General features: G+C 43.6%; 2 protein-coding genes across 2 annotated transcripts; both read right to left on the bottom strand.

The window, feature by feature from the left end:
• Nucleotides 1–7,367: 7,367 nt before the first annotated feature.
• Nucleotides 7,368–8,428, bottom strand: LOC120904026 (adhesive plaque matrix protein-like). The gene is made up of 2 exons (XM_040313739.1): nt 8,089–8,428; nt 7,368–8,025 (listed from the first exon to the last, which is right to left on the bottom strand). Exons 1-2 carry the CDS (start codon nt 8,098–8,100, stop codon nt 7,414–7,416), a joined length of 624 nt encoding a protein of 207 aa, XP_040169673.1. The 5' UTR covers nt 8,101–8,428; the 3' UTR covers nt 7,368–7,413.
• A 2,724-nt stretch (nt 8,429–11,152) lies between these two features.
• On the bottom strand, nt 11,153–12,044 carry LOC120904032. Its single transcript, XM_040313746.1, has 2 exons — nt 11,852–12,044; nt 11,153–11,788 (listed from the first exon to the last, which is right to left on the bottom strand). Exons 1-2 carry the CDS (start codon nt 11,861–11,863, stop codon nt 11,243–11,245), a joined length of 558 nt encoding a protein of 185 aa, XP_040169680.1. The 5' UTR covers nt 11,864–12,044; the 3' UTR covers nt 11,153–11,242.
• Between the last annotated feature and the right edge of the window lie 248 nt (nt 12,045–12,292).

Below are 12,292 nucleotides of genomic sequence, written 5' to 3'. Positions count from 1 at the left end.
TTCAGTGTCCTTATTCCACTTTGTTAAACAATCAGCGACATTTTCTTTTGTTGGTACGTGACGCCATTCTTTTGGTTCGGTGAGCGTCAGTATCTCTCCGACCCGGCAAGCAACGTATTGTTTATAATTGCGATGTTGTGATCGGATCCAGGATAAGACTACCTCTGAATCGGTATGTATGAACTTTCTAGAAAATGTGATCGTATGGTTTTCGCAAATGGAGTTCATCATTCGTGCTCCTAGCAGCGCTGCCAGCAGTTCCAAACGTGGAATGGATTGGCATTTCAAAGGGGCCACTTTACTTTTGGCCATTATTAACGTGCAATGTATTCCGTCTTCCAATTCCGCTCGAAAGTAAGCCACACAACCATATCCTGACTCACTCGCATCGCAGAATATGTGTAACTGTAGTTTTTGCTCAATTGGTATTGAAGCTCCAGCAAAGTAGTGGCGCGGAATTTTGAGTTTACCAATTTTACTAATTAGTTCAATCCAACGCTTCCACTTGGTAAATTCGGCATCGCCCATTGGGTCGTCCCAGTTCATTCCAGCTCTCCACAAATCTTGCACCAGGATTCTTCCGTGCACCAGATATGGAGCTAGCAAGCCCAATGGGTCAAATAAACTCATAATAATGCTTAAAGCGATTCGCTTAGTTGGTATTTGGCTTTTTTCCACATATGGCTTCAAGTCCTCTCTCCATTCAGTGGAATACAGAAACACATCTTCGTTCGGTTTCCATTTTACACCCAGGACACGGTGTTCTGGCTCGGTGTCACACTCAATATTCATTTCGCGGCGGTCGTGACTCTCACCGAGCGCTTCCAGTACTTCTTGATGATTACTCATCCAATTCCGCATGTTGAACCCTGCATTAGCATGAATATGGCGTACTTGTAGCGCTAGACTTGATGCTTCTGCTACTGTATCAGAGCTGTCTAAATAGTCGTCCATATATGTACTCTTCATTATGGCAGCAGCTGCTGCAGGCCATGCGCTTCGATGCTCTTCCGCATTGCGTTGCATAATAAATTGCGCGGAACATGGCGAGCAAGCCGCCCCAAAGGTGGCAACGTCCATGATATAAACGTCAGGTTCAGAATTGGCATCAAAACGGAACAAGAATCTCTGTGCATGTTTGTCATTTTCTCTTATTCTTATTTGGTGGAACATTTTTTCAATGTCTCCACCGAATGCGATGCATCCCTGACGGAATTTGCAAAGCACTCCGGGCAAGAGGGCCAATAAATCTGGTCCCTTAAGCAATTGAGAGTTGAGTGAAATTCCATCAACACGAGCAGCCGCATCCCAAACCAACCTCTTTTTCTCAGGCTTACGCGGGTGTGCAACCACGTTGATGGGCAAATACCATATTCTGGTAAAGGCGTTTGCCTCAAGTTCTTCTGGGGTAGCTTTGTGCGCGTAGCCTCGTTCAAGATATTCTCGTACTTGGGCATGTACAATGCTCCGTAAGTTAGGGTCTTTGTTAAGCTTTGATTCCAGATTAATCAATCTTTTCTTAGCCATCGGCAAACTGTCGGGCAGGTCTATGATATCCGACTTCCATAACAGACCTGTAACAAACCTCTTTCCTTCGCGAGTAGTGGTTTGATGCAATATTTCTTTTGCCCTTACCAGTTCCGTAGGCTCGGCTATGAAAGCGGACTGAGCCCCTGACTCTTCTAGAACAAAATACTTTCTTATTAATTCGTTAAGCTTTTGGTCTCGATCAGCCACGCTAGCATGGTGTGCTAGGAATTGTCCTGTTCTAAGATGGTTGTCACATGGACCATACACTGACCATCCTAGTACGCTTCGCACCGCTATGGGTTCCCCCGGCTCGCCTATTCGACTCTCAATAGGGGCTATTAGGTTGATGTTCTGTAGACCAATGAGCACTTTAGGTTCAGCAGGGCCATAATTCCGTACTGGAATACCTCGAAGATGTTCATACTTGCTTATCGAGCAATGATCTAGACCCTGTACGGGTAGCTTTAAACTTTGTACTGTTCGCGCTCCTACAAGCGGAAAATTAGTGTCAACGCCTTGAGCAGATATTTTCAGATTTACGCGCTGAGATGTCGGTTCAGTTCGGGTCACATCTGAAGTCCATGCTAATTGGAGTGGTTCCGTAATTCCTTCAGCTCCAAGCTTTCGTGCTACAGAGGACTCGACTAACGTCAGTGACGAACCTTCATCAATGAATGCTAATGTTTCCAACTGCTTATCGCCATTGTACAAGGTTACGGGTACAACTTTAAACAGTGTGGACTTAGCGGGTTTGTTCTTTTCGTGAAACTGTATTATGGCTTGTGGCACATCAACTTGATGAAGTAAAGTGTGGTGATCATCTTTGTGGCACCCATTAATATAACATCGGTACCGCGTCTTGCATTGCTCTATCGAGTGATTGTTTAAACATTTACGACAAAGTTTCAAACGTTCGACAGTTTGAAGGCGTTGTATGGGAGACGACTCAATGAATTCGCGGCATCCACGTACTACGTGTTCAGTACTAGAACAAACAAAACATTTTCTAGGTGCCAGTTTAGTAGTGGTAGTACCCTTCGACGAATCATGAACGTTTACGTGTCCCTTCACATTTCGACCAACTCTTGCTTCGACTTGACCAGGCTCTTTTGAGGTCGACAAAGTAGCTACTCTGCTTGCTTTTGTTACCACTTTTTTCATATACATTCCAAACTCTTTTAAAGTTGGCTCCTCATACTTTTCACTAAAATCTGACCACTCCATTTTGTAAGTAGCTGGCAACTTTTCAACGAGTTCATCAAGCAATGTCGGATTGTTTAAGTGCGATATCATATTAGCGGCTACGATATGGTCACATAGTTCCTGCACAACTAAGCCAAATCGTATTAACGAATCAAGCCGATCTGCTCTTGGTGCTTCTGCTCTACGTACCTTAGTCAAAAGGCTCTTCAATAACAGTTGCGGTTTGCCGTACAATTCACGCATTGTTTCGATTGCTGCTGCCGTTGCGTTAGGAAATCGTAGCTTCGGGCGAATTAACTCACGCGCTGGACCTCTTAAACATTCCTCTAGTCTTATAGCATTCTCAACTTCCGTAAATCCACAGGCTATGGTGGAATCTTCGTATGCTCTTATAAATACGGGCCATTCTTCTGGATCGCCTGAAAATGTTGGAAGCTTCTTCGGCCAAACATGCCTTGCTGCATTTTGTGCAGCGTTAGGGACAATAGAACAAACGGTACTCACCTGTTGCGGGGCAATAAGATGGTAAGATGGTTGCATCTGTTCGGGACGCATTAAGGGGTATGCCGGATCCGCAACTCTAAAATGTGGTTGCTGTTGTACCTGGCTGGAGTAGGCACCATACATTTGCTGCTCCGGACCGGGGACTTGTGCACGTAATTGTACCTGGGCGGGGTACGCACTGGACTCCTTCCTATACGTGTCGCACGACTGCGCGTTGCATCGTACCTGGACGGGGTACGGGCTACATTTATGCTCCTCCAACAAAGGAACATTCTCCTGGGTGTGTACCTGGGCGGGGTACACACCACGTCGCTTCTGCTGATAATCGGGAACCTGCATGGGGCCTTGCACCTGGACGGGGTACACGCCACACCGCTGCTGCTGCGAATCGGGAACCTGCACGGGACCTTGCACCTGGACGGGGTACACGCCACACCGCTGCTGCTGCAACACAGCCCGCTGCTGCATATCCATGCCGATAAACTGCTCGCACAGCTGCCGCTCCGAGACTGGAACCTGCTCGAGGTGTTGCTGCTGTTCCATGGCGCGGACCTGCGCATCGCGTTGTGGCTGAGCTAGATACTCACTCTGCTGTCCTGACGCTGTGGCCGGGTTGTTGGTAGACACTCGTTGCACCATATCGGCCGACCGGCTACGCTGCGGCATTCGCTCCTCTTCGCTTTCATCAGGTGCTGCGTTCAACTGTTGTTCCGCCCATTGCGATGTTCGTTCTCCATTGTCTGACAAAGATGAATCACTGTCAAGAGATTCCTCCAAGCGTAGCAATTCTTCGGTGTGCCGCATTTTCATCCTCAGCCGTCTCTCCTCCAAATCTAGAAGGCGTCGCTCGAGCTCCTGGTTATTCTGCACTCTTGCAATTTCCCATGACTGCGACCGGGAACTACGCGAGCTCGGAGCACGAACACTTTTTCCACTATCATCCATCGATGAAAAAATGAAGTTCGCACCGCTTTCGTGAAACTAAATTTTCACGCTGTTATCGAGAAATGAAATTCTCGCACTCAACACTGTTTGGTGAAAAACGAAATTTTCACGCCTTTTTTGAGAATTGTTCGAGTAGAATCACAGAAAAAAAAAGGTTTTCACACAAGCACGTTTTTGCAGCTGCTTTATTGGTAATTCACTTATTTCATTGTCCAAGACCAAATATATCGCACCAAAACGAAGCGCTCAAAAAAGGCGTGCTTCCTATCCCCCTTTTTTGATTCAACTGCCCGATGACGCGTTAGTTTTTTGGCGCTTTCCCCTCTTCTTTCGGGTTACCTGATGGTAATCATCGCTTTCAGCCGCCGCGCACGTTTCTTCTGTTCAATGCCTCGGCAGTGATGCCATCATGCCCCAGTCCCCGCCATCCTATATGAGAGCAGTGGTGCCATCACTCCCGAGCCCGTCAAACATTTTTGGAACGATGGCAGTGGTGCCAACAAGAATGATTTAATATATATTTTTTTAAACATTTCAAACAAATATATTTGGAAAATTATCCTTATAAACATCATAAAAATCTAAAAACCAAGTTATTAAAACACTTTTTAAAATAGTTCAAAAAAATTCTATTCAACCATTCTAAAATATGTTATTTATATTTTTGGACGATTTAATTAAATTTAAAATTAATTCAAAATGCGTTACAAAAACATGCGTTACAAAATGCGTTGTGTAGTACAAAAACCCTATCTTTCTTTAAAGAAGTGTCATTAAAGTAATACGACCTACGACCTACGACGACGGTACGACCTTAAATTCGTTTTTTTTTTGTTGTAATAAGTCATGTAGTAATAGTGAATTTTTGGAAAAAAATTACATAGATGTGAAATACAAAGCGCAAAAATAAGTTACTTTAGTGAATATTATCAAAATACATGGATGACGACTTGAATCTCCGAGCAATTGTTGAAATAAATGAAATTGTCTTTGAATTTCCCGTCAAATCGCTTCAATTCAATTCAACACTTCTCCATTATCAATTTCTGTTATGCTTTAGTTGGAAAGTCTACTACAACTAAGAATAAGATATATTTATTCACAAAAATAATACTTTCAAATTGCGCACTTCGCTTAACAAATTCTTTGACTAAATTTATATTAATTTGAATTGTGTGGAAAGAAAACGGTGGAGACATTGTTAATTAAATAAATTTCCTTCATCATACAATAACATGAGCCGGATAATCTTTTTATGTTTCAACGAGCTCTTAACAAATTATCATAACACTTCTTAGCGAGTAAACGTTGCCGATCACTGCCGCAAAGCTGCATCCCGGTACGAAAGACTTCAATGACCTCGCAGCCAGCCAAAGTGACGAACCTCGCTTTGTCACTCCCGCGCAAAAGGAGGAAACTGCAACACAGGCCATGAACAAAATAGTGCACACCTCGTTGGACACCGATCGATAGACCGATCGGACATAATAAAAAAAAACCATAGCCCATCCGCCATCAAAATGGTGCACCGGACAACAACGTGCGTACAACGCCAGTAAGTGAAACTTGAATTTGTCGGCTTTTTTTGGCAGCTGGTCCAACGTTACGCAATCGACAATGTAGAGCGCAACGAACGAGAAGAGACAAAAACAACGCAGACGAACAAGCATGTGCGATTTTCTGTCCCGTGCCGGGTAAAATGACGGTGGTATTTTTTTTTTTTACACAACTCATTTCTGCAATTCGTTTCACTTCCATCGTTCCCTCCGCTCGCAAAACGGCTGGTCTAAGGCCAGGCGCGTACACCGTGCTGCTGTTACAACAAGGGCCTGTCCGAAACGACGACGACCACGCGACACACACGCAGGCTACCTTGAACTTTTGTCGGTTGGACGCGGACTCTTTCGCGGCGGTGGTACAACAGGTATTATTTAGCCATTTCCTTACTTTTTCCCAAGCTCCGCGGGCATTTGGAGCGGGAATGCATGGTCTGGCCAATGCGTTCGATCGTATACGATTGTGGTTGTACGCGGTTGAAACGATGCTCTCGCACACCAAATTGTGGCTCAGTGTCACCCTCGCTCGGTCACCCGGTTCAATTAAGATTAAGCGAGCCAGACACCTATTCCGACCGGCGATCCACAACGCCACAACAATCCTTCACAGCGTCTTGTCTCTGTGAATGTGAAGTCGAATTGGATTTGGCGGATTATTTTCGGTGGTAGCGGATCCGTTTTTATCCACCTGGGAGGAGCCAACGAGGGTAGGAGTGGAGTCTCTTAATTGATAATCCATACGCACACCTGCATACTAATCGCAAGGGGGCTTGTGTTGTGTGTCGCGTTGTGGCGACCTATACCCAATCTATATTTGGACGGATGGATGGATGGGAGCATTAAACCAAAAAAAGGGTCGCTCTTAAAAGCCGCACTACAGTCGCCCTAAGCGATGGGAAAATAGCAGCAATCGCACCAAAGTGATTTTCGATCTTGTACGCATAAGTGCACTGCTAGATTGGACAAAACAGAAGCACTTTATTGCTCTTAATGGGGGGAGAGGGCCTACATTTAACGCCCCAAAGCTCTGGTGATCGGTCCCTGGCATGTATCCTTAAGGGTTTGGGATTAATGGGATGGTATTAAAACATGATGGTGATCGTTATTGTAGACGAAACAGAGCTTTTGGCTGTACATTAATCGCCCTTATCGAGGTTACTGTTGGGTGTGAACTGACTCTTGGCTTTAAGATGATATTCTGTACTAGTTCTGGGTTAATCTATGTTATAAAAATATTTTTTTCATGTCATGCTAGAAACCATAACATATCAATACTCTTGAAAAGCTTAGTGGCTACAATTACAAATTTGCCTGAAGCTGTTTGAATCTTTCAACCTTACTCATTGAATTGACAGCAAATAGCAATAGAAACATCCGCTTTGTTGCAGTGCGTAACCTTGCTCCGAGATGGATATTTATCATTTCAAGGCATTGTAATTCGATGGTCTCTGTTTTCGGTGATTGTTTCCCACAGCGTTTGACAAGTAATTTGTTGATGAAAATAATTACAAACGGGGTTTTACTTAATTTGGCAATAGCAAGAAAAGCATTATGAACTTCTTCTCAGGAGATAAAGCTATGTTAAGTTTGTTAAAAATTTAAGAGTTGTTTTTAATATTAGTATTTTGGCTTTATTGGTTTTATCACATTCACAAGGTATCGTTTTTCATTACATTTACCAGCCATGGGCACCATAGCCTCCGTAGGCGACCTGTGGGCCATAAGACAGGACCTTTCCACCGTAGATCGGAGCTGGCTGTGCGAGAATGCTCTTGCCGTACACCGGCTCAGCGATCAGCGTCTTGGCCGGGTAGATCGGCTCAGCGAACACGTTCTTGGTGTAGATGGGCTCCGACACGATGGTCTTGGCGTAGGTTGGCTCAGCAGCAATCACAGTCTTGGCATAGGCTGGCTCAGCAGCGATCACAGTCTTGGCGTAGGTTGGCTCAGCAGCGATCACAGTCTTGGCATATGGGCCATAAGTCAGAGGCTTCGTGTACTCGAGAGCCGGAGCCTGGTACAGAGAGTGAGGGGCAGCATAGGAAACGGGCAGAGGGTTGGTAAGAGCCAGAGGCTTGCTGACCACAACCGTCGGGGCAGTCTGGGCGTATCCGTGGTACAGCTGAGGCTCCGGAAGGATGGTCTTGCTCAGCACTGGCACTGGGGCAACGTTCTTGATGACGTTGGAGTAGCTCACAGCCGGGGCCACACCGTAGGACAGATGGGAGTGGTCACTCGGGATGTATCCGGCGCTGACGCAAGCCAGAGAAGCGACGATCAGAACGAACTGGAAAAGTTGGATCTCTTGTTAGTATCTCAGGGAGAGATTTGTATCGTTAGTTCAACTTACTTTGGAAGCCATGGTTGGAGGAATGATTGCAGTAGAGGATGTGCTTTGCTGAAGACTACTGATCGCTGAGTGATGTCGTTGTGATCAGCTGATAGAGCTTTTATACGGATTGACGGTGTGCGAAAATCCGCAACAACAGGATGTGAGAGGGGCGTCGTGTGATGGTCATCAAATCAAACGGCATTGCGTCTTTGTTGTCATTGTCATAACTATCGCTTATTGCTTTATCGCATGGTTTAAAAATGACAGAAGCATTCTTAATGTTGGCTGTTAATATGGTTAATTACTCAATCGGAGACATGTACACACGCATAAATTCACTTTTAAATTAACATGTTTGATGCTTCATTTGTCAACCTTATTGTCCATTTCAATCAATTTCGAGTTTAGTTATTCTACTGTATTAGTCTATTTTATTTGTATCTGTAATGAATATGACAATAATATGCGTAAGATGTTTAACAATTTGTTCTGTTACGTGTGTTGTTACTCTTTCCAGGTTGTTTTTGTCTGTAGCAGGTCTCAGATCATCTGATCAAATGTTTAATTTGCTATAAACCGTGCATTCAAGAGGAAGCAGACGAATTATTCTGTGGGGTTAGTGTTTGGGTTATATTTTTAGCTTTATTCGTTTAATCCATCACATTATCTCCAACAAAATAATAAATTATGGTGACATCAAAAATAAAGCACCTACAGTAAAATGAAACACCTTCAACCAATGATTTGTCAAAACTAAATATTTTTTTAACACAAATATCCGCCACAAGGACTTAACAATGTGTCTTAATTGCTAAGCAAAGGATGAGGATGAGGAAGAACGAAGGCGAGAACGGAAGAGGGATAAAGGAGTGTGAAAATCGAAAAAAATGATAGAATGAATTAAATGCAATCTGATCGTTAAGGAATGGATCATTTTGCCCATATCCGAGATAGACGGGTGGGGATATCGAGATGTGGCCTATAGCTATATAGATGGCGGGAAGGGTCATAATAGGAAATGGCAGATGAGAGGAAAGGAGCAGCAAGCTCATTAAGTATAACGCTGGCGATGAAGCAAGCTTGCAAGTGTAAGTAGCGAGTTTTTATCGAATCAAGACCCAAGAATCGATAGGTGGATAAGAAGGGATAACCGCATTCTCATGACCCGAAAGAAAACGCCCCGTGGCAAGTCGATTAAGTTTACGTTGGACACCTTCCAATCCAAATAGAACATGGCTATAATAATTCTTAGCTGATCTTAGTTTATCCATGCATTTACTTCGCGATTACTGTGCAGCTTCGCAAGTAACACAGGTCATATGTTCTTACACATAATTCATTTACAGTCTGCAGTTATCTCTCAATCTGCATTTTTAATCACACAAGATTATAACTTATGTCTTTGGTTGTGCCTTCTAGCTTACTTCTTGACACATAACTCATCAGGAAATGTTAATCGTTAAGTGTATCATAAACACGTTGATTTGGGGATATCATACTCAAGGCACTGTCAGCAGTCAGAATGTGAAAATAAATTAAACGGAAAGGTCCTGCAAGAACCTTTTTTTTTGTCATGCATGTAGCGCTTATTATAATCAATTCACGTTGTTTTAGTCGTCTATTTTCTATAGCATCATTTCAATAAATTAGTATGTGTCGAAGCAAAAGAATACGATGCTAGGAACTAGGGGCGCCAGATGGTGTGAGCGAAGCGAAAACAATACCAAGAACTCTGTATTTGCTTTGTAAAACAATGACAATATGAACAGTGTGAAGCCTGCTCGCAAGTGGGATGAAAGGTTAAACAAAAGACAATTGTCTGCACTAAGGCACGTGCGCGCTTTTGGTGGCCGATCGGCCTTTCTTAGAATTTCCTAGGTTAAGCGACAAACCAGAGAAGTTTGCTATCTCGAGCGTATGAAATCGAAAGTCAGTCCATCTTTAGCACTCGACGCGATCGGTCAAAATAAATGAATTGTCACAGCAGTCCAAGTCTAAGTTTTAATGTTTAAATTCAAAACAGTATGTTTACTATGTTTTTCTTACTGGCGCCGGAGAGCCAGGCTGTTGAAAGGCGTAAGGATGGTTCCAGTAAAAGTCTCCAAGGATTGGAACATTTTGGTACGTCGATGCTCCCTGTCGTGATACGTGGCATAAAATAACTTATTATTCTTCTTCTTTATCATAACAACCGTTACCGGTCAAAACTTGCGAGTACCACTAGTGGGGCTGACTTTCATTGCCAGATTCAGCCAGATTTATTGAATATCCAAAGCGGGATGGTCAGTCCTACGTATGAGGGTAAGGGCTCGGTTCATTTGGGACTTGAACCCATGACAGGTAATAACCGCTTTAGTTTATTAAATCCCTCTGCTTGAAATAACTGTGACTGTTATCAACGACTTTTTTTCGTTGGGTGAATATTGTACCACATTGTCTAATTCATAAAATATAACTCTTCAGAACATAAAAATCGTTATAGCATCGTAGAAAACGTCGATTTGGAGATACCAGACTCAAGCACAAGGCATAAATCACGCATCTATAAGGAAAGGTTCTGAGCAGATATTCTGACATAAATTCTGAATGAATTTGGTCCAGAAGCCATGTTATTCTTAGTTTTGGATAAAATATTATTCCAATGCAAACCAAAATTTAGTGCCTATCTGGATAAACATGATTCATGTGTTTTTAAATTCTTCGGGCTTCGAATTGCTTCCCCACCCACCGTATTCTCCAGATCTGGCCCCCAGCGACTTTTTCTTGTTCTCAGACCTCAAAAGGATGCTCGCAAGGAAAAAATTTGGCTGCAATGAAGAGGTGGTCGCCGAAACTGAGGCCTATTTTGAGGCAAAACCGAAGGAGTACTACTAAAATGGTATCAAAAAATTGGAAGGTCGTTATAATCGTTGTATCGCTCTTGAAGGGAACTATGTTGAATAATAAAAACAAATTTTGACAAAAAAATGTGTTTTTCTTTGTTAGACCGGGGACTTATCAATCAACCTGTTAAGGTCAATATCAATACATCAGTATATATAATATCCCCTTTTCTAAAATGAAACATCTCCAGAACCATGCATAAGGTTACATAAATAAACGTTTATTCTTGCACATATCACAAATATCTCTTAGCACGCATCCAACCCATAAATTATCACAGTCAAAACATTTACCAGCCATGGGCACCATAGCCTCCGTAGGCGACCTGTGGGCCATAAGACAGGACCTTTCCACCGTAGATCGGAGCTGGCTGAGCGAGAATGCTCTTGCCGTACACCGGCTCAGCGATCAGCGTCTTGGCCGGGTAGATCGGCTCAGCGAACACGTTCTTGGTGTAGATGGGCTCCGACACGATGGTCTTGGCGTAGGTTGGCTCAGCAGCAATCACAGTCTTGGCATATGGGCCATAAGACAGAGGCTTCGTGTACTCGAGAGCCGGAGCCTGGTACAGAGAGTGAGGGGCAGCATAGGACACGGGCAGAGGGTTGGTAAGAGCCAGAGACTTGCTGACCACAACCGTCGGGGCAGTCTGGGCGTATCCGTGGTACAGCTGAGGCTCCGGAAGGATGGTCTTGCTCAGCACTGGCACTGGGGCAACGTTCTTGATGACATTGGAGTAGCTCACAGCCGGGGCCACACCGTAGGACAGATGGGAGTGGTCACTCGGGATGTATCCGGCGCTGATGCAAGCCAGAGAAGCGACGATCAGAACGAACTGGAAAAGTTGGATCTCTTGTTAGTATCTCAGGGAGAGATTTGTATCGTTAGTTTGACTTACTTTGGAAGCCATGGTGGGGAGAATGATTGCAGTAGGAGGATGTGCTTTACTGAAGACTATTGATCGCTGAGTGATGTCGTTGTGATCAGCTGATAGAGCTTTTATACGGATTGGCGGTGTGCGAAAATCCGCAACAACAGGATGTGAGAGGGGCGTCGTGTGATGGTCATCAAATCAATCGGCATTGCGTCTTTGTTGTCATTGACATAACTATCGTCCATTTCATAATTGCATGGTTAAAAAATGGCTTGAAGAAGCATATTGTCTAGTTGTTTATATTGTATTCTTATGGATCATAGAAGAGTAATCGCACATAATTTAAATTTTAGGCTAAAAATTATTCTTTTAAATCTCCTCTTCATTTGAATTATGTGCGATTTTAATAACATGTTCATCTTCTTTTTGACTTCTGTATTCGTCTCAGTCATGCATTTAATACAA

This window comes from Anopheles arabiensis, chromosome 3, assembly GCF_016920715.1.
Source record: "Anopheles arabiensis isolate DONGOLA chromosome 3, AaraD3, whole genome shotgun sequence".
NCBI lineage: Eukaryota > Metazoa > Arthropoda > Insecta > Diptera > Culicidae > Anopheles > Anopheles arabiensis.
Note: the sequence above shows the minus strand (reverse complement) of the source record. Positions and strands in the feature narration are given on the sequence as shown.